This window comes from Cupressus sempervirens, chromosome 10 (genome assembly GCF_028749045.1).
Source record: "Cupressus sempervirens isolate cs-2001-9-10 chromosome 10, ASM2874904v1, whole genome shotgun sequence".
NCBI lineage: Eukaryota > Viridiplantae > Streptophyta > Pinopsida > Cupressales > Cupressaceae > Cupressus > Cupressus sempervirens.
This window is the reverse complement of record NC_143127.1, coordinates 65,443,719-65,470,983: the sequence shown is the minus strand read 5'-3', so window position 1 is coordinate 65,470,983 and position 27,265 is coordinate 65,443,719. Positions and strand designations below refer to the sequence as shown.

Genomic DNA, 27,265 nt, shown 5'->3' with positions numbered 1-27,265 from the left:
TTGTTGATAGAAACTATTTATGAATAACAATAGAAGGTTGTAGTTGTTCAATGGTACTTTGAAACTTTTTAAGGTTGTAGTGCCTAGTATGTTGACAAAGAAACATGATTTAAGTTTTAGAAGAATAATGACACATTCTTTTGACATAACGTAGTAGATTTTTATCTATATAGAAAGAATGTTGTAGAATTGAACACCTAACATCTACATTTTAATGTGTGCTCCAAAGAATTTAAAATGTGTTAATAGAAAAATTTAGTAATTTCAAATTACATAATTAAATGCCAATAAAATCCTTAATTATAAATACTAACAAACAAAGGCTAGATTTGGCTTGTCATTGCACTAGGCCACTATTACAATGGTTAGCAATCATACCTCTAGTTCTTGACTTTGTGAATGGTATTTATTGTTATCTATATAGTTAATAAATTTGAAAATGGAATAAAGAAAAGATTAAAAATACATTATGACTTTTTTTCTAAAATTTATTAGTGTTGATTCACATATTCTTAGATGATCTAAATCCTCATTGTTAATTTGTATTGTTGCATCCCCTTTTGTCAATTGATGTATAAAGATATAACATTAAGGTTAGAGCCCAATAGTATTTTAGAGTAACAAATGGTTTAACCATGTTTACATTATTTTCTCAATAATTTAACTCAATAAATTTATTTTAAATTATTGTATTTAATTTTGGATGTATATTGTTTAATGAGCACTTTTTAAAATTGATTTTCTAATATTTTTAAAATGCAAGTGTTATGTTTTGTTGTTAAAAAAATTAATAATGGTTGTTATTAGTTGTATAAAAAAATCATATTGTAAATTACTACATATTAGTGTCACGTGATTGTCTTAAACTTTTTTTTTTGGTGAAAGTGATAATTCAAACAATAGTTGTCCAAAAGCTTTGGGTTTAATTGTGGAGGAAACTCCGTAGTTAAGCGCGCTCAGGCTGGAGTAGTACTGGGATGGGTGACCTCCCGGGAAGTCCCGGTGCTTCACCCCTGTGAGCATCACCTAGATCCAATGAGTGCTAAGTGTTCCATTTATTCTCATGAGAGATGGATTCATGTTGAATCACTACTCATGAAACATGGGTCATCGAGTTTGACTCAAAATCACACAGTTAAATCCTGATATTCACATCACAATAGTTGTCCATTTAAAAATTATACGATTAATAAAGATAATTCAATAATAAATAATAAATAGTTACCCAATTTAAAAAAATCAATAAAGAATGTTTTATCATTGAGAGAAAAACCATAATTTTTTCATTATGACAAAAACATAATTTAACAAAGATTACCCTATGCATCCATATAAAATGGTGAATGAAGGTAATTGTGACAAGTTCAAATTTGTAGTAGTTACTATTGAAAAATACTTAATACTTATCTGCTATAAATAAAATAATAATAATATTTCAACATTGATCCACTTTAAAAAGTAACAAACATTTTCCATCAATAAATATTTGAAGTTTCCTCATTCAATTCTTCCCATATCAAAGGTAAATGTGAAAAACACTTCTAAGAAAATAGAAAATTAAAAATAAATTTAAAACTTTCCTAAAGATTGACTAAATTAAAAAAATATTAAAAAATAGTATGTTACCTTTACTAAGTACTAATAAAAAAGAACAAAAATATCATACTTTAAAAATAAACCAAATTAATTATTAATGATTAGGTGAACAATTAGGTGAAACGTTGAAATGAAATTTGAAATTACTACCAACAGTAAAATGACAAGTGAAAGGTATCTTCTACGGTAAATTTCAAATTATACTCATGATGTGTGCAATATAAAAGGAGAGACTTGGTCCAATATATAGGCAAGCTTACGTTTTGGCCGCTAAAGGAGTCAAAATGTTAGTAAGTGCAGCAGCAATGGGGGTAACTTCTTCTTCTACATTAAGTCACGCATGCACAATGCAAAACAATATTTTTAGGTCTACGCCGTTGCTTGGAATGGGGAAGGTGAGTTCGTCTAGGGTTTTAATGGATGTGAAGCCTAAGAAATCATCACAACTCTACAAGGCCGGAGTTCATGTTGCTAGAGATTTTCTAGGTGTTGTGAAGATCAATGAAAGTGCTAGGGATGATATTAATGTTCTCTTGAATGATCTTGGTGAAGAAGAAGAGGAGAAAATATTGAATATAGATTGGAAGGGGAGGTTTGTGGAAGAGAGCATGGTGTTTAGACAATGTTTTCCAATAAGATCATATGAGGTTGGTCCAGATAAAATAGTCTCTATCAAAACTATCAACAAGTATCTTCAGGTAAGTAGTTAGAATGACGATGTCAATATTTCGTATGAGTGTGTACATAAGTAATGGTTTAGTGGTTTTTATTGTTGATATTTTTTTTAATGAATGGTATCATATGAGTTTAGATAATCTAATTTATTTTAGTGAATTCTTTATCAAAAGTTGATTTATATTAGTTATTGTATGTTATTATGGTGTAGGAAACTACCTTGAATAGTGTTCGGCTTTTTGGGCCAGCAGGGGATGGATTTACTACTACTCATGAGATGAGTCGAAGAAACCTTATGTGGGTTGCTATTCGTACTCGAATTCACATGGAAAGTTACCCATCATGGTATTATTTGTATTTTATAGTTTACATATTATTAGTTTGTCTTAGTACATGTCATGCACTAGTAATTTGTTGTATGATATCGATGTGTAATGGGTGCATTAAAGTAGTGTAAAAGGTTAATAAAGAAATTTGTCTATATTTGTGCACTACATGAGGTCAATTAATAGACCTTTCGAAAAATGATATTGTTTATGTAACAAAGATCCTAACATCAACTAAATTTGAAATATAATTTAGCTGCATAAAAAATATACTTGAATGTGGTGTTTGAAATATGAAGAAAGAAAGAGAGTTATTATATGCTATATTATTACTATTTTTTTTATGGCATACTATTAAGAAAAAGATAATGTGACAAGGTTGTCTACAATTGTTAAAAATAGAATGGATTTCATTTTAAAAAATTATTATCATAATTTCTAATGACTAATAATTAAGTTCTTTAGGGGCCATATTGTGGAGATAGATACATGGGTACATGCATTGGGTAAAAATAGAATACAATGGAACTCGATTGTTCGTGATGTGGAGACAAATATTGTCCTAGCACAAGCAATCAGGTGATGTCAAATATTTATATGTCATCCTTTAAATATATTTAAGATTTGCATATACATTTGTTTGGCAAATAAATTATTATAATTGTGATTTTATCACATTCTTTGTATAGCATTTGGACAACAATGAATACAAAGACAAGAAAACTTTCCAAGATTCCAATTGAAGTAAGAGAAGAACTACAACCTTATTTCAATAATAAAAAAATTCTTGAAGAAGACGAGACTCAAAAGTCAAAGAACTTTGAGGACAACATTTCTCCATATATACGCTCAAATTTAACAGTATGTATTCATTATTACGAGTTTTAAAATATTTTCATTTATTAAATTTTTAGAAAGATGTTATGAAATAAAATTTCTACCCTTACAATCCCCTAACATTAAGTATTGTTTTAATTTTATGTATAGCCACGTTGGAGTGATTTAGATGCAAATCAACATGTCAACAATATTAAATATATTGACTGGATTTTTGAGGTAAATCTTGAATTGGGTTTTTTAATAAAATATGTATTGGTCAAATTCTTTAATTGTATTTCTTAAATTTTATTCTAATTTTGATGAAAAATGTTTATAGAGTATGCCCATCTCTATTCTACAAGAAAAAGAACTTGTCGATATAACTTTGGAGTATATGCATGAATGCGTGCTATCGAATACTCTTCAGTCATTATCATGTCTAGAAGCTTCTAATGTGATGGATTCTACCAATTGTACACATGGAAATGAGCCTCCAAACATTTGTAAGTCATCTTTTACATTAAAATTTGTGCACTTTCTCCAAATACAAGATAGTGGATTAGAAGTTCTTAGGGCAAGGACAAAATGGAGGCCCAAGAAAACTAAGAATGTCATACACAAATTGAGGTATTGATATGATAGAATAAATGTAAATGACTACTAAATATCATAATGTGAATTGAAGTGGCTATGATTGGACTTGATAGGATGAGGTCTCATTAGTTTTCCTAACCACTAGTTTTATTTTGTATTGTCATGTTTTCATAGAAATGTTCTTTGTGTAGATGATATGAAAGGAAGGATTACAAACTAATGTAATCATTTTTTGAATATCTCCTTTAATCAATTCATCATTTATGGAACCAAGATCTCATTCACACATTTCTTTATATGGTAAGGATTTTATATGATGGCCATAAATTATTGATTTTTGAACTTAGTTATTATTTATTAATTACTAAGGATTGTACTCATATTGCATCTTTATTTAAAATTTGAATGTTTTCTACATATTTTTCCTAAAGATTTAGAATTTTAGATATTTTCAACATATATTTGAAAATATTGTAGATTTTCATAGTTATAAGATCAATATATTGAGAAGAATTTTTTTTTAATTATGTGCAAAGCTTCAATATTGTAATCAATTTTTAAATAACATTATCCAAAAAATTTAAGTAATTTTATTGATAGCATGCAAATGTGAAAGCGCATGGAGACACACACATTCATATATATGTGTGTGTGTGTGTGTGTGTGTGTGTGTGTGTGTGTGTGTGTGTGTGTGTGTGTGTGTGTGTGTGTGTGTGTGTGAGATTGCATATATACATACATACAAAAAGATACACATGCACATGTATATCATCATTTGTCCACTCTCTTCTCTTACTTTACCCTCATAGGATTTGGGTGATTAAAATGTGTTGAATGATAATACAAGTATTCACTTTAAGATGCTCTTACTTTAGCATCAAAGAACTTTGGTAATAAGAAAGTGGTGAATTTTATTATTTCCATTTTAAAGGTGATTGAAATGGTATCAGAGCCTTGAAACTTTCACCTTAATCTTAGTGGATGGAAATGTTTATATGTGCTATTAAAGGAATATGATAATGTAGTTGAGAAGAAAACATTAAATATAAAAATATAGAAAAATAATAATTAAACAAAGAGAAATAACATGTTAGTAAGACTTGTAGATAGTTAAATATGTGCTTGTACATAGTTATGCGTCCAAAATGAGAAAACTTGCAAATATAGAATATGATTTGCGAGACAACATCAAAGATTTAAAATTTGAATCTCCATTAATGAAAAGAGAAACACCAATTGAGTTATGTTCTAAGGTGATATGCCAAATGAAATTTATGTTAATAGGAAAAATAATTATAAATTACTATTTGAAAAGTAGAATAGGACCGTCCAGACAAAAGGCATATGCATGAATGATTTTGTAGTATTTGCATTGTATTACTTATTAAAAAAATAAAAATTTATGCATCACATATCCTCACAAGGGAGAAGAAATTGAAGAGGGGTCATCATTTGTATTGAATGCCACATTTTCTTCATTGCCAAACTAAGAGAAACTTGTGAGAGTATATAGATTTCAAATATCTAACTAGATCATGAGAAACACACATCAACCTCTCTTTCAATTTATTCACTTCATTATCCTTTATATCAGCAAAACACCAAACTAATCATTTGATTGATGTTATAATAAACACATTATTTTCCTCTAATTTACAAAATTTTGAATTAACCATATATAAAAATAAGAAGTCCACAAATCTTCAAATGCATTAGTTTTTTTTTTTTAAACATCAAAAGTGACAAGAGGATGTTCGCCCATGGAACAACAAGTAGTGTATTAATAGCACTAGCACACTTTTAGCACATACATCAACCTAGTTTTCCTCTATCAAAAACAAAAACTGTATAGCTCATAATTAAACCATTAATAGAATCTCCTAGCATAATATAAGAATGCGTAATATAAAAATTCTAACAACACCATGCATAGATGGTTATTAAAAGAAGTCTAAAGTCATTCTGGTTGATAACCCAAAAACTGAATAAAGACTATTAGACTAACTATCTACTTAGCCTCCCAATCACTTCAATAGCAATGTGACATATAATTCTTCTTTAAGGAACTGGAACAGGGTGAACCCACAATAGTGGGTTACACTTTTTCGGAGGAAGAAAATCCTCCAAAAAAGTGCGGACCCAAAAAATTAATCGTATAGTTTTGATAGAAACTTATTTAAAAAGTTTCGATCGAAAATAATTACTTCCGATAGAAAGTAACTGTCGATCGAAACTAACTGCTCCGAAAAGTTTCGATCAAAACTTAAGTCAAGTTTAGATCGAAACTTGGAACGCGGGTTTCTCCGCGGTTTTAAAGTTTCGATCGAAACTTGACTTAAGTTTCGATCGAAACTTTAAAACCCGCTAGCATAAATAGGGGTGCGGTCGGATTCTCTCATTATTTCGATCGAAAGTTGGAGAGAGACTGGCATCCGCCTTATTGACCGTCTGAAAAAGGTATGAAACATTTGTTTTTTCCCTTTTTCTATTGTTTTAGTTAAAATTTATATGTTTTTTTTGTATATTTTATTGTTTTTTATATATGTTTCTTTGTATATTTTATTTTACTGTTCATGCTTAAGCCTCTAATGTTATTGTGAATCTCTAAATGCACAAATAAGATTTTTTTAAAGATAATTTTTCATCTATATTAGATCTAAATATATAATATTATCTTTTAATTTAAAGTTTATTTAAAAATTTATTATTTTAGATGTTTTGAAATGTACTTAATTTATGTATTTATTACAATGTTGAATGATTAGATTAGATGTAAATTAATTGTTTAAGTTACATGTAATTTTACAAATAAATATAATTTTGACTTAGAACCATATAACCTTGACCTAGAACCATATAACCTTGACCTAAGTTCATTATTTAAACTATAATCTCGACCTAACCATATAGTTATGTACAATAAAACCCTAAACATATATAACTAAGTACTTAATCACATAACAACTCGCCAAGGGATCCAAACAAAAAACTTCTAGTACTATTTAAAATGATTTTACTTAAGTTGTATTGTACTTTGTTTCATGGATCGAAAATGGATGATGTAAACTATTTTATAAATGTATATTCTTTCAGCCTTTCATACCCTGTGACATGTATAGTGGATGATTGTGCATTCTGAATTAATTTGCCAAGTGGCATTTGGAACAAATGTATATAAATTATTTAAATTGATTGAATTGAAGTCTAGTTAATATTATTTCATGTGGATGTGTTATTTATTTTACTTCTAGTACTTATAATTATTTAAAAATGAAATGTAAATGTGCTCATTAAGGAATTTGCAATCTCTTATGTTTTTTATAATTGTAAATTATTGTATGTATGTTATTGTTTGCTTAGTAAAACTTTTGATTAGTTCTTTGGATCCCTTGGCTAGGCCTCATTTAGAATTAACTATAATGTCAGTTTGTAAATTGAATTATAATTCAATCACATGTCTTAACTTGGGTCTAGATCCTAAATTAAATACATATATAAGAATGTCTAGATTAATTTGCATCTAGGTAAGAATATAACATACATATACATACACAAGAACATATAACTTAGAATGTGTATGACCTAAAGAATACATGTTACAACCTTTGATTAATAAAAATTAATTATAAGAACATAACTTGATTAAATAATATACAAGTTACATAAAAAAATGTACATCATATAATCTAATGTTCATGTAAAGATTAAATATATTTAACTTAAATTTTAACTCTTAAGTTCCTTAATGCTAAATAGTAGCCCTAAATTATACTAAACCTGGTCATAATCCTAACTGCAAAACCCTTTAATCATAAATTATAACCCCTAATCTTAGATGCACACTTGAAACCATAAAACTTTCCTAAATCTCAATTTGAACCGTAGAGGTCTAAATGATAAACCCAAACATTAAATAGTAAATCATATTAATACTTGATCCTAACTTTAATTATATAAATTTATTAAAACTATGTGTTAAAACCATAATCAAAAAATTTATTGCTAATGCAAATCCTAACCCTCAGAATCATACTTCTAGTTCAACATGATGTAAACCCATACCCTAACCCTCTAACCATACTTCTAGCAATGATCATGTACAAACCTATAACCTATAATCATAAATGTTAAACCATGACCCTAAATTATACTAAACCCTAGAATCAAGATGTATGTACACTAAGATCCTAAAATTTGTACCCTAGAATCATAACTATAACCCTAAATCCTAAATGCTAAAGCCTACTTTACTAACCCTAATTGATAGACTATAATTTCTACTCAGGTACTTGGTCTCCGACCACATGATCCTAACCCTTTAATCGTGGTCTCAATCCTAAATCATAGCCCTAACCATAATCCTAACTCTAACCCTAAACCTAAAACTAAAATTTAATTATCCAAATCCTAACTATAACCTCAAGATCTTAAAATTTAATTTCTAAACCCTTATATTATAAATGATAATTTACCCTAAATCATAAGATTATATATATAATTCATGCATATCATATCAAAAGAATCATATAGAAATGTCATTTATGACATGTCCATCATATCAAAATATCAAAAAATGAGTGATTTAAAAGCATTATATCTTAATATTTAACACTAAAATAAACTAACCCCTGGGTCAACCCTAAATCAAATTGAATATATCAAACTAGATTGAAAGGTAACCCTGGCCCTTAAATAATTAATATTATACTTATAAACCAAATTGAATTAAACCATGATCATAAACAGGCAATTATATATCCCAAGTTAATAGTAGAAACCTTGAATTTAACCTTAAATCCTTTCCCCAACCATTAACAAAATTGAACCATTACCCTAAGATTGAATTGAAATGTTAATACAATTTATTAACTCTTGTCCTAATTGAAACCTAAGCATGTAAACCTAATCAAACAGTACAAACCAAATTGAACCCTAATCCTAAAACTAATTAAACATTGATATCAAGGTCTCAAAATGATACATCAATGTTATATATATGTACACAAATAGATCTATATATGCATATGTGTCATGATATGTATATTTCCACATATCATGTGCACGTGTATATATGCACACGTATGCATGTATATATACACATGTGCATGATAGATCTATATGTGCAAATATACATATCATGTACATGTATATACGCATATATTTATATATACATATATATGCACATATTTAAACTTCGTGGACCTAAATTACACCTGACAAGTTTATGTGCACACATATGTCTAAAACCTTTGAACATTCAATCTAACTTAGATAGAAATATAACTTGCACACATGTAGTTCTTAAAAGGTCCTTGAGTTACAAACATTATATATATAACAACATGTGTGTTTTAAAATTTAGTTTTCTTTTAAGGTATATGTTCATTTAAGTTTTAGGACTTTTCTATATATGTAGACATGTACGTGCATGTTTAATTTTATTAAAACAATTTATATACAAGTTTTTTAATTTTGTCAAATTGTACATACATATATGTTAATATAAATTTTCAAGTTTACACATTATACACGCACCTACATACATTGACATGGCTGATCAACAACCTTCTATCCCCCCCCGAGCAACTTGGCCCCCTCGAGCAGCCTATACCCGGGCCTGAGCAACCTATCTCGGGCCTTGAGCAGTAGCTTATACCCAGGCCCGAGCAGCCTATCCCAGGCCCTGAGTAGTAGCTTATCCCCCCTGAGCAGCATCATGTCCCCCGTGATCAGCTACCTATCCCACCTCAGGAGCTCTATGATCGCACTAACCAGGAGATTCATAGACTTTAGGAATCCCTGACTAGTGGCACATGCTCCAGTGTTTATAGTGGTACATGCTAGACTATCTTACGTAGCCTGACATTTATTCGAGATGAGATTCATGGCGCTACCCCATATTTTGCACATACTATACAGGCTGTCCTTGACAGTAAGAGACGAGAGGTCTCCTTTGGTCTTTCACTCCAGGAGGTGCAGGGTGTGGTGCCCAAAGATGTCCTGAAGAGGGAATGTTTCCCTCATTATCTTTCAAAAAAGTATGTGAAGGGGTATTCTCCCCTTAAGTGTACAGATCCACAAATGGCTGCATTGATATACCCACGCTTCCTTGCTGCCCATGGTCATTATCCAAATAACGACCAAATTCCACTCTATTTTGCTTGACAACTTTATGCAGAGGTTCACTTATGCAGGGCGGTGAACTAAACAAATTTACTAGGACATTTAGGACAGGGGCATGGTAGATTGGCTAATAGGCAGCTAGGTTGTCCCCCACTGGCACATAGATCGATTGTCAGAGAGAGGGCACCTTCTACTTCCCCTATGTTAGGTCCATTAGCTGATGAGGCCATGCATAGCACTCAGTTATGTGGGGTCCTTCAGGGAGCTGGAGAGATTGCAGCAGTTGTCAAATCTATTTCGAGTGATGAGGTTGGTCAGTATTTGATGTCTTGTCGGCCTTCCAGATCATCATCCTATGCTTCATCTTCAGGAGGCTTGTACAGTGCAGTAGGCATCCCTTTAGTGGCTAGCTTAGAGGGTTTCACTGGAGTGTTGACACGAGATACTATGATTGGTCTAGCTGAGGATTTATTAGATACATATAGATTTGTATTAGAGCATCTTGGCATACCCATATCAGATGTTCAAGGTTGTGTCCATGGTAGTACTAGGACACATCCTTAGCCATATTCCTCTCATCGATCAGGTAGTGGTCATGGTGGTAGTGCACATGATGATCCATCTACTAACCACTCTTTTGCTCCACAGAGACATATACATACCACAGACCCTTCAGCCAGTGTTATAGTGCAGGCTCAGAGTTCAAATGTGGGCCTTGATGATGTTGATTTGAGCTTGTCAACCACAGGATGGATGGACTTGTTGACATGTGATGATTCTACTTCTATGCCATCTCATGTACATAGTCCACTTCGCTTGTCATTATTAGGACATGTGCTAGTCACCAGCCATGGGGCCCGCATAGATGCAGAGATTGAGCTTGATGTGACGCAGTGAAATCTGGATGCATTAGTGGACACGATCGATGCTAGGCAGTCCGAGTATTATCAGATGCCACCATCTACACAGGTTAAAAAAATTTGTTCATGTTAAAATTTCAATCATTTCAAACTAATTTAATTTAGACATGTGCATGTGTGCACATGTACATGTATATCATGCACGTAGATTCAAATGTAATCATGTAGAGAAATTTTAATTTGATGTGTTGCATGTGCACGTGTACAATGTAGGGGGACATGCCTATTTTTACTCCAGCTTTGATGCCAGATCATGTACGTTGTCGAGACTCATTGGATGATGTCAGTAGTGGACAGGTAACATTTATTTATGTTTTGATTAAATGCAGGTACATGTATTTCAATATCACTTTCTCTTGATTAAATGTATGTATGTATTGATATCACTTTCTCTTGAATTTATATATAGGGGTCAGCACATCCTAGTGAGCACCTTGATACTAGTCAGTCTTCAGAGCGCATTGTGAGGAGGCGTGGCGATGATAGTCTTGCACCTGATGATCTATAGTTTTTTTAATCTAGATGATTTGTTGTAGACTTTCATCCAGAGAGACATTCATATATATTAGATAGACACTTTATATACACACATGATGCATGTTATATTTATATTTGATTTGATATAGATGTACCTAGATTTACATGTCTACATGTGTGCACCCTATTTATATTTGATATTATCTTCTAATAGATCTCTAGATAGATACATGTTTTTTGTTATTTGTTCTCGAGATGATTGATACATGTCGCATTATGTTGTGGAATCTAATGTACATACTAGATCTAGATCTATTATATTATAAATTGTTTCTATCTAAGATATATGTAAGTAATTTTTATAGATATGTATGTGCATGTCTAATATATTGATTAAATTTAGATATATATATATATATATATATAGTTCATGTAATTTAAATGTTTGGTAATATATCACATGTATTAAATGTTAAAGTATCAGGTAATTAGTTGTACATAATTCCTAACTCGAGTAAATCTATAGAACTCATCCCTTTTATTTGTACACATATCCTAGAATTTTATCCCCTTAAGCCCAATGTTCTAAAATTCAAGTCCAACTTAAAACATGTACATGTTCAAAATTTAGTTTAAACAAATTGCAATTTGAACTTGAAAGCTCACATGTCAAGTAATTAGTTAAATCAAAAGCTCACATGTCCTAAAATTGAAAGCACATGTCCTAATTAGTTAAATTGAAAGTGTACATGTGTTCTAAAATTGACAAGTTAAATGAAATAAAAAAGTTAAATGAATTCAAGACATTTAGTTAAAAATGAAAGAGTAAAAGTTCAATTTAGAAAATTAGTTATTGGACACCAAATTTCAAATTGATCAAACAATTGTTCAACCAAATTTGAAATAGTTTGAACCAAATTTCAAATTGTTCTTGAGTTACATTTCAAATTTTAATCATAGTGAAATTTTAATTCAAGTGCACACATGTATCCTAGAATTTTATCCCCTTAAGCCCAATGTTCTAATTCAAGTCCAACTTAAAACATGTACATGTTCAAAATTTAGTTAAACAAATCACAATTTGAACTTGAAAGCTCACATGTCCTAAAATTGAAAGCTCACATGTCAGGTAATTAGTTAAATTGAAAGCGTACATGTGTCCTAAAATTGACAAGTTAAGTGAAATAGAAAGTTCAATATAATTAATTTTACAAACTCCTAATTTCATCCCCTTAAGACAAGTGGTGTTCGAATTTCTTTCCCTCAAGGTGCACATGTCAGGTAATTATTGTACACACATACATATAAGTTCATAATTTCAATAATTAGTTACTTTAGAAAATTCAAAATGAAAGAGTAAAAGTTCAATTTAGAAAATTAGTTATTCCACCAAATTTCAAATTGTTCTTGAGTTACATTTCAAATTAGGAGTTGTTTCTATCTCATATCAAGTGGATCAGCTCGTTCTTGGATAACATTTAATATTTTCTCATGATCATCAATATGGAGCCTCCACTTATATATCATTCATAGGTTGAAAGAGATACAGTCATGCAAGTCATAGATCTCTACAAAACACTAGTAAGAGGCAAAGAGTTCTTGCACTTTCATACCAATGGCTGAAGGAGATAAAGTAGAAAATCATGCAGTTCAGAGGCACAGGGCAATTTACACTGAAATTGCAGAGCAACAACAGAGAAAAACAGAGGGTCCGACCTTTACAAAAATCACAAAAATTTTCCTTTATAGTTCAGGCATAATTGAGATGTCCCCTAACTGTAGTTACTGTATATGCTACTTCAATATGTTAGAAACACTAAATTAAAACAATCAAAAGCATTTGCATACTAATTTAACATAACTTCATGAGAGACAAAGTGAAGTCCTCAAATGAGAATATGAGCCATGGATAGGCTCTCTCAATGAAGATGATCACTTGATGTAGAGGTGTGTCTAATAGCTAAGATGACTTGATTATGTATGTATGCTCAAATGCTCAAATGGGCTTCAATGGAGGATTTTTTATAGATTTTGGTGAATAGATTTGATGTAAAATGGCTTCTCAAAATGGCATTATGGCTTTACTTTCTAGATTGTGTTAAAATGGCTTGGGAGAGGATTCCTTAAATAGGCAAAGGGCTTGAGGGATCAAGGGCTAGGATGCAAGGACGGGAGAAAGTTTATGGAAGGTTTAGATTGAATGAGAGGAAAGCACATAGATTGTGCTTTCTTACAGCCAATCAGGGAGTGACACATGTCACAGGGTCATTGGTTAGAGCAAGAGGGGTTGAGGGGTCAACAAAGGAGGCTCAAAGATCATAAAGACCCTCATAATGGCTTGTAAGAGCAATGAATGGACTTGTAAGAGTCATTTATGGCTTTGTGGGCTTCATAAAATTTTATGGTTGGGATATTTTAAGGGGATAGACTTTGGCTTGGCTTAGGAAAGTCTTAAGCTTGTTTAGGATTGTGCAAATGATTAAGGGTAGGATTAGAGATGGCTTAGGATTAGATTAGGGATGTTAGAGATGGGCAAGTGGATGGCATTTAATGAGGGTGGGTGAAGGAGGAGATATTTGTTAACTTTGGCTTGGGTTAGCAAGTCTTAACCCATGTTTAAGGAATGTGACAAGGTTAGGAGGGGATTAGGATTAGGATTAAAGATAAGGATTGACATCTTCTAGAAGAGTCTAGGCTTTGGATGAGGATGAAGACTTTCTAGAAGAGTCTAGAACTTCCTAGGATGATGATAAATAAGGTTTTTAGGAAATAAATAAAGTTTTATTTATTTCAAGGGTTTGGGTTGAGGAGATATTTATTAAAATATTTTTAATAGACATGAGGATTAATATTTAATCTTAATTAAATATTTTGAGTTGGGATTAGGGGTAGGAAATGATGGGATTAGCCTTTAATCAAAATTAAAGAAGGATTAGAAGATTTTGGAAGAGGTTAGTGGTCTTAAGGAAATTGGCCAAGTTTTGGGCAAAAAATAAATTAATTATTTTTTCTGGAATTTTTGGTCAATTTATTAATTAAATAATTAATAAATAAGAAAATAATGTTTAAATAAGATTTAAACATTTTTGGGAGGGATTCCTTAATTAAATATTTTTAATTAAGATAAAGGGATTTAATGGCATAAAAATAAAATAATTAATTAATTAATAAATGATGATGTCATCAGGGACTTTTTTCAGAAAATAAAAATGCTTTATTTTCTAAAGGATTTTAGGTGTCTACAGTTACTCCCCAACCACCTGCCATTAAGTCCTGCAAAGAACAATTATGGGGATTTGAAGAAATCTGATTTTTAACTAAAACAGGGCCTTGAGAAGATAGAGGCGACGCCATAACTGGGATCTGATCAGGTAGATGGATCAACTTGGGGTGGTGGAGTGCTCTTCCTTATCTCGCATTCATTTTGGGTTGGTCGGGATTGATTATAGAGATCAAATTATGCAGCAAAAACCTGATTTCTTATCGCTTTTTTGGTGCATGAATCAGTAGAGTCAACGAGTCAACCTATCTTGGCACCGGGATGAACCACATGGACCAATCAATCTATTTCCTTTTGCCACCTCGCGAGGTCCTTCTAATTTGACCATGCCTTTCTTTACTAACTCCACCAAGTTGCAAACCCTGACCGTGATGGCTACAACATAACTACCAGCCTTTAACTGTCAATCTTGGTCAGGCTTGCGAAGACACATGTCATCTAGCTGCTATGTTGCTATGCATATCCTTTGGGCACTTTCCCATAGCAAGATAGCACCTAGCATTGATTTTCCTTAGATCTGACAATTGTGAAGACTCGTCGTTTCCTATGCTTTGCCTTTAAACTTTTGGGCCCACAAAACACTATCAGCACACCTGGCATTATCCATATCATGCCTGGCAACACATGGCATCCAACTGGCGACCCACAAAGAAACTGGTCCCGTAGAAACACTTGGCGGCTACCTGTTTTCTTGCATTTTTTAATTTCCTCACATCTTGATAATGCAGGAAAGCATCAGCCCTTGATCTGCCTGCATCAGATGGTGAACATAACTCAAGTACTTTCTAAACCTCTGAGAACATCTATCATGACATCACCTAGGACACGTGTTGCCAAACCACTTCACCACAATATTTAATTTCCTCGCATCTTGATAATGCTAGAAAGCGCCAGCCCTTGATCTTCTTAGATCTGACAATGATCAACAAAATGGTACAACTACACACTGAGTTGGCTGAAAGGACCAATGGAAAACCACCATGTACTATGACCCACCTGACAACTACCACTGAGGATGAGCCGTACTATCACTTTGGAGAAAGGCGAGCCCATTACATCATTTGTGCCACGCATCGCCAAGGTGCTATTTCAATATCATTAAAATTCTCGTAGCTTTCCATAGCGAGATAGCACCCATCATTGATCTAGATTGATTTGACAGCGAGCAAGATGGATTTGGCCTATTGGTGTACCAACCAATGAGAACTGTCCACGTACCAACCTATCTGATAACCCTCATTTGCGGCCCACCAAGTGAAGTAGGACCCACATTCCATGCAATCATACTTTAGCCAATGAAAAGATTGATCAACTGCCAACATGTCTGACAAATCTTCACTGATATCTGACGGGGCATACTTGGGACCCACCTGACAACTGACGTCGTCGTAGTAACACTTTCCATCTGGGTGCTATGTCGCTATTGGTGAGAGCAGAGATTTTTTGATAGCACCATGGCGCCCACCGTGGATCGAACAAAACTAGGCGTTGGAGAACAATGAGAAAAGGGAGAACCCATCAGACATGTGGCAAAAGGACACTATGTCACTAACGCAAAACAATGTTCATCTTTCTATAGCGACAAAGTGCCAATCATTGATCTGGGGAAGATTTGATGATTGTGAACCTGCGGGCCCGTGGAAACAAATCATAAGGTTTGATCTTTCAACAATTTTTTGATATTTCTAGGGCATTTACAATAATATTAAACGGAGAAGTGACCATTGGTGGGCAAGCATTTAAAATTCAATTTTTGGCAGGGGCGCAAAAATAAGCAATAGTAACAAAGTTGGTCATATTGTTGCAAGGTTTCCTAACAAAGAAGACAAGGCTAAGAGTAGGAAAGCAAGTACACAGGAAGAAGAGATGACCAAGATAATAGGAGAAACAAGGACTACAGAGACAAAGGTAAAGAATCATTGTTGCATTGATGAAGAAGAAACTGATAATGAGTCTTAGAGTAATGATGAAGAAGTTGTCTATGTTTCTATGAAAGAAAATTATGATGAGGATGAGAAAACTTCATTAATTTTGTATGTGAGTAAAGGTGATAGGTGGATAATAGATAGTGGTTGTTCAGATCACATGAGTGGTGATAAAAGTAAGTTTGAAACCATGGAATGATACAAATGTGTTCAAATGTAAAATCTACCAATATAACTAGGGGGAGGGGGCTGAATTAGTTATCCAACTATTATAACAATTATCAACCTTCATAATCCTTAACCTTATGAGAAATATAATCAGCAACCATATCAAGATACTCATACACAATAACACCAAATATGTTAACTAGGGAAACCTTTGATTAGAGGGAAAACACCGATGGGGATGGCACCCACAAAATTATATACTAATATAAATGTTCCTTGTTAGAGAATGGACCCTATTAGGAGTTAAAAAAATCATTCAGTAAATAGTAATCCCTATTACGAGACTTTGAATCCCTGTTAGGAGATTCCAACTCTATTAGGAGCTATGTCAACCTTGTTAAGAGTTGTAAAAGGCAGATGGAACCACTATCCAAATAGCTTCAAGGGCAAGACCAATGAACCCACTGTCTAAATGATCTCTGCATTATTCCTTGAAAATGATAGAAATGAATTGCACGTGTACTTCCTCTTCCTCTTTCATGTTAACCAAACTACTCTTCTTCTTCTGATCCCAATACTAGATCACCAACTTGGTGTCCAATAATCCCTTGGATCACTTGCTCACATTTACCAAAATACTCTACTCTTGTTCATACAATTCACACACTTGATACATTTTCAAAAAAGGAAGATATCCTTCCTTTATACCATGTCCTCAAAGAAATTACTTGATTTGGCCTAGAGGCTTTTCCAATTAATTATAATAGGACCGCATTAAGATAACTAATTGTTTCATAATTACAAAATATTGTCAGCTCACAATCTTCACAAATTCTCACACATATGACTCCAGACCTTGCACACTCACCGACATCACCATCAGACTATCTATGATCACTATAGTACTTCACTAAAGGTGTATGACCAAACCATAATTTATAAGGAGTCTTGTTTGTACCTTTTTTGATATGCACTCTATTCATAGTGTACACTACTTTATTAACTACTTCTCTCTAAAATGTCTTACATACATCATTTTGAAACATCATTTCTCTTGTTTCTTCTGGTACTAATATGTTTCTCCTTTCTTCCATCTCATTTTTCTCAGGAGTCTTAAGTGATGAGAACTATCTCTTAATTCCATTTTCTTCACAAAACATGTTATAATCTCTAGAAGTAAATTCTCCACCTCTATCTAATCTTAAACATTTAATCTTTACACCAAATTCATTTTCAACTTTATTCTTAAATATCTTTAATTTCTCAAATGCTCAAAATTTTCCTTGAGAAATTGTACCCACATCATTCTATTGAAATCATCAACAAAAATCATAAAGTAACTGTCTCCATAGAATGCTCTTGTTCAGGTAGGGCCACTCATATTTGTATGAACAATCTTCAAGTTTTCTATAGTAGTGAACTTCTTGCTAGGAAATGATATCTTCTTCTTCTTAGCCATGATACATTATTTGTAAACAACATTAGTGGGCTTCATAATTCTAGGAAAATCTCTATCTACAAATATACTACTCACCTTCACACTATTATCAAAGTTAATATGATATAACCTTCTATTACATAACCAACCTTTATCTACTTTAGCATCCAAACATGTCATCTCAGTAGGATTCAATTGAAATACATTACCTCTAGATCTTGTACCTATTACAATTATCTTACCATCCTTATCTTTGATAATACAAGTGTTCTCTGTAAATTGCAACTAATAACATTTATGCACCATTTGTCCAACACTCAACAAGTTATTCTTTAAACCATCAACAAAGAAAACATAATCAGTGTTAGTATTTCCATCAATAGTAATAGATCATATCCTTATGATGTGATAGGCCACATTGTTACCAACTCTAGCAATACCTCCATCATGATTTTTGAATTTAACAAACTTATTCATATTACCAGTCATATGATGTAAACAACTACTATCTATGATCAAATTAGATTTATTTTCAACTTGAGAAACTAGAGCCTTTTCTTCTCTAAATTCTATTTCAAAACTTTCTTCTTTTATAGTCACAAAACCTAATTCATCATCAGTTTCACTCTAAACTCTTTCCTTAGATTCATCATCTTTATTTTCATACAAATAATCTCTAGGTCTTCTAGGGTTGGAAGTTCTCTTATAATTTTTCTCTCTTTTAGGAAACTTAGAAGAATAATGACCAAATTCATTACAACTCCAACATTTAAAAAAAAATCTTACTATCTGGTTTTGTTATCACAAGAAAGGCCATAACTTATTTATTCTTTATGTCCTCTTCATATCTAGATTTACTGTTGCTAGCATAATCTCCATGGGTGCTTACACTTTTGGATAAACAAGGATGAACACTTGAGCCACTGAAAGCTATCTCCACTCTTGTCAATTCTCAAAACTATCTCAAACTTGATTTTCTTTCTTGCAATCTTGCAAGCAAAGTCTCCCTGGTGAACTTCTCAATGCAGAATATTACTAGGTCAATCATTTATGCTACTTTCTTGAATGGTGGTGTCAAAGTTTTCAAAATCTTCCACATAATCTCATCTTCCTCTTTGGATCCATTATAGGATTTGATTCCTACAAAAATCTCAAATATCCTACCAATATAGCTTCTCACGAATTCATCTTCCAACATTTTAGCATCTTGAAACAGACATATCCAGCTCTATAATCTCATTCTTTTTTCCTGGCCATATTCATTTTTAGGAAGAGTTGTCTATAAGGCTTCTCTAGCTCTCATATTGTACATGAATAGATCTCTTTCTACTTCATTTCATTCTTCAAGCTTGATTTCTTCTACAATCTTCTTTTTATCCTCTGTCAAAATCTAATATCCTTGACCCATACATAGAAAATGAGTCTTCATCTTTTCCTTTCAGCTATCAAAGTTAACTCAATCAAACTTAGGACTTACTTTTGTGAAGTGACTCTCCATTGATCTCCCAAAGTTGATAAGCTTTTTCTTCAACGACCTAATGCTCTGATACCAATTGCTAGAATGTAAATTCCACCAATATAACTAATAGGAGGGTTGAATTACTTATCAAACTATTATAAAAATTATCAACCTTATTTATCCTTAACCATATGAAAAATATCGTAAGCAATCATAACAAGATATACACAATAACACCATAAATGTTTACTAGGGAAACTCTTGATTGGAGAGAAAACCTTGATGGGTATGGCACCCACAAAATGATGTACTAATATAAATATTCTTTGTTAGAGGATGAACCATGTTAAGAGTCAATAAAAACATTTAGTACATATCAGTCCCTATTAGGAGACTTTGAATCTCTATAAGGAGATTCTAACCCTGTTAGGAGTTGTGCCAACCTTGTTAATAGTTGTAGAAGGCAAATGGACCCACCATCCACATAGCTTAAGGGGAAAAACCAAGGAACCTAATTTCTAAATGATCTTTGTATTATTCCATACATAATAATATAAATGAACTGCACTTGTACTTCCTATTCCTCTATCCTATCAACTGTAATGTTCTCTCCTTCTGGTCTTGATACCATATCACCAACTTTACATCCAATAATCCCTTGGATTGCTTACTTGCATTTACCAAAATGTTTTTCTCTTGTTTTCAAAATTCACACACTTGATGCACTTTCAAACAAGGAATATATCCTTCCTAAGATAATTAATTACTTCACAATTACACAACATTGTCATCTCACAGTCTTTAAAATTTCTCACATGTGTGACTCAAGACCTTGTGCACTCATTGACATCACCATCAAACTATCTACTATCATTAAACTACTTCGCACATCAAGATTATATCTCTATTAGGAGATATAATCCAACTATCAGAAACCTTTTCTAAAGAACTATGTCTACATACTAGTCTCTATAAATCAAGCATATCTTCTATATGCATTTGAGTTACTTAATGCTTACTTAACCTCATCATCATAACATAGTATAGAACACATCCTTAACCATGCTTGAGTTGAACATCAAACTTCTATCTGGAAAACCTCGATCTATGTCTTCTACTCTTCCAGTCTTCACAAAAATCATACTATGTTGTCATCAATGAAAAACATAGTCATGAATGCAACATTTTGATCATGATACCAATCTCCACATGCTCTAGTAATGCTTAGGATACTCCCCCAAAGGAATACCATCAGCATTTATGTTAACAATCTCCCCCTTTTGCATTGATGGAAATATAGATGAAAAACATCTAAGTTCCAAGAATAACAAAATCATACTCTACTACAAATGTTGTTTTTCTCTTCTTTTCAAATCCTCTTCATTAATCAAATCTGAAATCCTCTAGAGCACTACTATGTTCTTCATCTCTTTCTTTAGGATCGACATTAGTTGTGTACAAACTAAACAACTAGTATCAATTGTTCACACTAGACAACTCTCAATGTTTAGGATATCTCAATATCTCCCCCATTAGTCAATCTCTCCCCCATACATACTTAGGAGGTGGCTTTCCATACTCTCCCCCATTCACACTTAGGAGATGTCTTTCATGCATATTCTCCCCCATTAACATCAATGACAAAGGCTTCATTATGTCAATCATCTACTCCAAGTCTTAAATCAGCTTAAGTGTCCAATGAAACTATTCTAAACTAGCTACCAAGAGTCCTAGATGACTCTTATCATCTCAAATAGTCTGCCATACAAGAAGCTTCAACATTCATTCCAGTCAAACAATAGTTTTTTGTACCACTGGACTGATACAATCTCTACATCATCTACTCAACAATACATAGGGGCATAACCCCCAGCATACTTCTCAAGTACTCAAATGTATCTTTAGGAAAAGGCTTTGTAGAGATATCTGCAATCTAATCTTTTGTATTAACATACTCTAATATAATTTATCTCTTTGCAACTTTCTCTCTCAAAGCATGATACTTAATAGATATATGGATGGTCTTAGATGCAAGATGGGATTCTTAGACATACTCATTGTACTTGTGTTATAACAATGTATGATAATAAGATCTGAAAATTCTATCCCAATGTATTTCAACATCTTCTTCATCCACATGATTTGATTACAATTATTTGTTGTTGCCACATACTCAGCTTCAATTGTACTCTGTAAAATACAGTCATGTTTTTTACTTAGCCAAGCAAGCAATCTTCCTCTAAGGAAAAATGTTCCACCACTAGTGTTATTTTTTTCATCCATACTATTTTCCCAATCCACATTGGTATATGCACAAAAAGTGAAATCACTTGATCTATCATACCATAACCCATAATCAAGTGTGCCCTTCAAATATATGAATATCCTTCTTACTACTGCATAATGATACTCCTTAGGATCATCTTGGAATCTAGCTACAATTGCAAGTGTATTTTCTATATCTGGTCTAGTGTGAATTAGATAATTTAAGCCTCCAATCATTGATCTATACTTATTCTTCTCAACTGCAGGTGTCTCATCTTTGCTAGATAATTTGTGACCAATTATCATTGGCATACCAACAGACTTACAACTTTCCAATCCAAATCTTTTGAACAATTCTTTCAGATACTTAGCTTGTGAAATGAAAATACCATCATTGTTTTGCACAATGTGTAACCCTAGGAAAAACTTCATCTCACCAATCATACTCATCTCAAATGTATTCTTTATCTCTTTAGAAAACTTATCACTTGCCTCATCATTACCTCCAAAGATTATATCATCAAAAATTATAACAATAATCAATAAACCATTCTCAATTTATTTCAAATATATGTTAGCATCTGTCATACCTCTAGCAAATCCAAATTTTTCCAAATACTTATGCAATCTTGCATACCAGGTTCTAAGTGCTTGCTTTAGACCATATAGCACTTTTTGAAACTTGCATACCATGTCTTTTTCTTCTTTGAAAGGAAAACCTTTAGGCTACTCAATGTAAACTTCTTCTTCAAGTTCTCCATTAAAAAGGCTGACTTGACATCCATTTGATACACTTTTAACTTCTTACATGCTACAAAAGCTTTAAAAAATCTCACTACTTCTATTCTGGCTATAGGGGCATATGTCTCTTCATAATATATTCCCTCCTACTATGAAAAACCTTTGCAAGCATAATAAGGAGATAAGAATTAGCAAGCAACACATGAGAGTAAGTAAGCTGCATTTATTAGAGTATTTTAATATTTTATTTTTAATGTTCCCTTTGTTTGAAGGTATAATGTGTGAGACGCTCTATAGAAGCACAATAATGGGTACTTTGGGTCTGATGCTATGTTTTACTTTTGCATTACATACCCTATTGAGGATAGTTCATATGTCAAGATGAAGAATTTACATTTTCTTAGATTCCATTCTTTTTTATTTTTGATAATTTTGTAAGTTGTAAAAGGGTATAAGAGAGGTTTCACTCTTCAATTCAAATAATTCAAAGTTATTTATTTTCTAGTTATATATGTTTTATGACTTAGAAAAGGTTTTAATAATCTAATTAATGTTCTCATTTTTAGTCTTATGCAACCAATATCAATTTATTTTTGTGTTTTTTATACTATTAATGATTTAAATGACTTTTAAGACTAATTAAATGATGAGTGTATAATGTACGGTTTCAATAATTGCTATATTTATGAAATTATGGTCTCTACCCATTTTTATCTTGTTACCTCTCCCGCTCTATTTTTTGAACTCTATTTTTCTTAAGTATCTCTTTATCTTCATATTTTCCTGTACACCTCTAACATTCAATATATTCCTTTCTTCCCTCTCACCTTATATCTTCATCTCTTTGACTTTTCTAAACTATCCAAATTTTAGATAGAAACTTTGACTAAGCCTTTATGTATCACTTACGTTGAATAAATCCATAAATTATCATATAAATGATAAATGGTCCATGTGAGCAATTTCCAAGCCCAAATACCACAGCAAATAACCAGAGCAAAATGGTGAAGGTCACATATTGTGAGGGGACGGGGGGATGAGGAAATGGGTTTTTGAGACGATTTTTTTTTTTGGCTGAAATAGGGGACGGCAGGGGACGGCTATATATATATACATTTTTGCAACTTAATTTGGTGCTACGTTTCAGCACCTTTGTAATTAATTGCACTAAGATTTGAAACCTTCATTTTGGGCCATTATAAGTTGGTCATCATTTCAAAGACGACTTTGCATGTTTGATATGTGTAAAACCTATATTTATGTTTTTTGGACAGCAGACTTATGGGCAAGTCGAGTATCAAAATCTGCATATCCATCTCTATTTTATCTCAAAAATAGTAAGGAAGGTTGTATTTCAAGACTGAAATTTCTAGGGCAAATATTAAGATTATTGTATGTTTCTAAACTCAGAATATAATCTAAAAAATTGTCTTTAGTTGATAAACTCAGATCTGATTGACATAATATCTGAGCTGTAATTGACGTATTTGAATGCAAATAAATATTCAAAAATTTTGTGCCCTAATTTATAATATTTGTTATCATTTCCTAGCATCCCTATTTGAAGATATTACACTATAACAACTTCAAAAGATGAAACTTTAACATAAAATATTTAACTAATCATGAACAACTAGGTAGAGTGTGATCTAATAATATTATGAACCCCAGCTAGGTAGAGTGTGATCTAATATTTTCTCTATTACACCCCAGGGGAAAACAATAAAAAATTGCATATCACTAGTAATGTTTTTTTAAAGTTGAATTTTATTTTAAAATTAGAAACTTCAAGCAGTCCTCAAGACGGATAGGAAACAGCTACGGAGTCCCGAGGACAGTCAACACCATCTGGAAATGCGTTGACCATTTCCGAATTTTTGGAGATGGGTTTCCAATTTTTTTGCTTGGGTGGGGACGGCTTAAAAACGTTTTCGACCGTCCCCAAGTCCCCGAAACTCAAGGCTTAGGACAGGAAACGCGTTTCCAAGTAACATAGGGAAAAGGTGTAAAATTTAGAGTACTGTCTACTCTGCAAACATACTGTAGAATATAGAGAATTTAAAATAAGCATTAAATCATTCAAAAAGTGATATGGAGGGTGCAATGAATTGGTTCTGTACACTTTTATCATATCATCCAAGTTCTAAGATAAACAATTCTGTTCTGCACATGATTGGTCAGAAAATCTTTTCTGATGAGTTCCCCCTCTTGAAGCTTCCACCACAGATCCCTGTCGGCGGGGATGTAACCTACTCTTGGAATCAGTCACTGCCACACATTAATGGTTCCAAATAAGCCTCCAAATAACAGGACAAATTTCATTAATATAATTTGAGTGCAACATATCCATCCAGAGTTTTTTTAAATGGGAGAAAAAGAAATAAGATTGATTCAAGATTTGAATGTGCAGAAAAATGGTCCATCCTCTTAAATTAGTCGCTCTCTGGCCAGCCAGAAGATTCAGATAATAGAACTCTAATTTCAAGAAGAAAAATGTGTGACAGAGAATATAATAAATGTCACTTGCGGTAATGGAAAATGTCAATCTGACACGTAAAATTGAATGGCTCATAGAGGCTCTTGTTTTTCTAAAATAAATGTTTAACTTTCTACAGCCCATGAATTAATGAAGAAAGTCTCTTATTCTATACAATTAAGAAGGCCTCTTTGTTGTGGAAGGATGTTCAATTAGGCGTTTCTAAAAATTTCATATTTAAATTTGAAGTTTTCTAAAGAATTTATAGCACAGAAATGTTATAACTGAATTATTTCTAAATTACTTTTACATTTGATTGCAAGTATATCTTAGATTAACTTTCAAGATCTATTGTCAGAAAATAAAGGTAAGAAAAATAATTATAAATGAATCAAATCTGTATTTTTCTATTTTAGATGAATTCTAAAATTGAACTCTGTTTTTATTAGAATATAAAGATCCACAAAAATGCTTCGTTCCGTTAAGCTGTCAAGAAAATCATTCAGAAATCAAATCTATTTCAATTATATCTTCAGAAAATTTAAAAATTATAATCTTTATAAATCAGACGATCTTAAAATATACTGTATCTTCATCGGTTAAACTAAACCCGTCAGTGGATGGCCATTCATACAAAGCATGAACTAATGTTTGACCATTTATGATCGCACATGAAGAATTAAAATATAACGGAAACCGTTATATCAAAGACTTTGACAACGATTAAGAGAGGTTACAAAAAACAGAACAGCCGTTGTTTTCAGCACCGTTGTAAGAGAAACGGGCTCGCCTTGAATATTTACAGTGTTGATCATCAACAATAGATTAAACAGAGCACCTGATAAAAGCTATACAATTTGATTGTGTGAATTTTTTTTTTTTTTTTATATTGAAAAATTGTGTGCATTTTGGATCAAAGATCTATGATCAGAGAATAGAAGCAAGCAAAGATAAATGAATCAAATCTGCACTTTTTTAAAAATCTAATTACGAAGGAATTAGGCTTCGTAAACATAGACATAAAATCTTCTTTCAGTTGAACTATCCAGAATAGAAATTCATGTCCATCGAAATCACTCAGAAATCGAATCTATTTCACATATATCTTCAGAAAATTTCATGAAATATTATACCGTATCTTCATCAATTAAACCCTTAAATGAATGGCTATTTATACACAGCACGAATTAATCGTCGGCCATTTATGATTGCACAAGAAGATTCAAAACTTAACAAAAATCCGTTAAATCGAACACTTCGGAGAAATGAAATAAAACAGAACGGCCGGCGTACTTACAACCGCTCAATTTCCAACACAGTTGTAAGGGAAACCAGCTCGCCTTTGAATTTAAAGCACGTTACCAACGAACTTCGAACAGAGGACCTCATATAAACATCAACAAAGCCAAATCACGAAAGATGCCTGTTTTTCCTGAAGAATCGCAGCGCGCAGTTGAGCTTGACCTGGAATTTCCTGGCGTGCACATTCCACATCAATTTCGCATAGCGTTGAAAACGAAATGTGTGAGATTTGTTCTTCCCCTTGGGAAAATACAGGGGCGTCCTGGTCGGATCAAGATCTCCATGGCGCTGGTACTGCAAAGAAGGCGTTCTTGAGGGATCTTCCTCCTTAATGGTCTCCAGATTGAGCACAAGAGAAGGCCTGTAGGGTCTGGCCATCTGACATGCAAATGAGAGCTGCTGGGGGATGAGAGGGTAAACCTGAGCCTCCTTCTCCTGCCGGTTCTTCCTCCTCAAGCTGAATCCAGTGCTTATCCTCCATTTCCCTCCAGATTTGTTCTTCATTTCTCTGAGCAGCAGATTCAGGGGCAGAATGCCAAGAAATTTGTTCTATGGGCGGGCAGAGAGAAGAGTCTTAGGAGTATAAGGAAGAACGAGGGCATGGGCAAATATTATTATATTTATTATTGAGGTTGGTTATGAATGCGCGCGTCACACCTTACCCGCTGCTCCGTGCAGGCT

General features: G+C 32.6%; 2 protein-coding genes across 2 annotated transcripts; one reads left to right on the top strand and one right to left on the bottom strand.

Annotated features, from left to right (window-relative positions):
- The first annotated feature begins 1,756 nt into the window (after positions 1 to 1,756).
- LOC149532588 (dodecanoyl-[acyl-carrier-protein] hydrolase, chloroplastic-like) lies at positions 1,757 to 26,106 on the top strand. The gene is made up of 10 exons (XM_089805736.1): positions 1,757 to 1,782; positions 1,847 to 2,294; positions 2,483 to 2,616; positions 3,063 to 3,176; positions 3,287 to 3,458; positions 3,585 to 3,653; positions 3,754 to 4,043; positions 24,589 to 24,793; positions 24,988 to 25,050; positions 25,993 to 26,106. The coding sequence occupies exons 1-10, from the start codon at positions 1,757 to 1,759 to the stop codon at positions 26,104 to 26,106; spliced, it is 1,635 nt and encodes a 544-aa protein (XP_089661862.1).
- Positions 24,928 to 27,265, bottom strand: LOC149532587 (uncharacterized). Its single transcript, XM_089804140.1, has 2 exons — positions 26,580 to 27,265; positions 24,928 to 25,074 (listed from the first exon to the last, which is right to left on the bottom strand). The coding sequence occupies exon 1, from the start codon at positions 27,086 to 27,088 to the stop codon at positions 26,693 to 26,695; it is 396 nt and encodes a 131-aa protein (XP_089660266.1). The 5' UTR covers positions 27,089 to 27,265; the 3' UTR covers positions 24,928 to 25,074; positions 26,580 to 26,692.

Excerpts from the sequence above, each read along its gene's own strand:
- LOC149532588 (XM_089805736.1), top strand. The coding sequence starts at position 1,757 with ATGACAAGTGAAAGGTATCTTCTACG. Across the intron at positions 3,459-3,584 it reads ATATACGCTCAAATTTAACA|CCACGTTGGAGTGATTTAGA; the intron begins GTATGTATTCAT and ends TTTTATGTATAG. Across the intron at positions 25,051-25,992 it reads AGATCCCTGTCGGCGGGGAT|ACTTTGACAACGATTAAGAG; the intron begins GTAACCTACTCT and ends GTTATATCAAAG.
- LOC149532587 (XM_089804140.1), bottom strand. The coding sequence starts at position 27,088 with ATGAAGAACAAATCTGGAGGGAAATGGAGGATAAGCACTGGATTCAGC.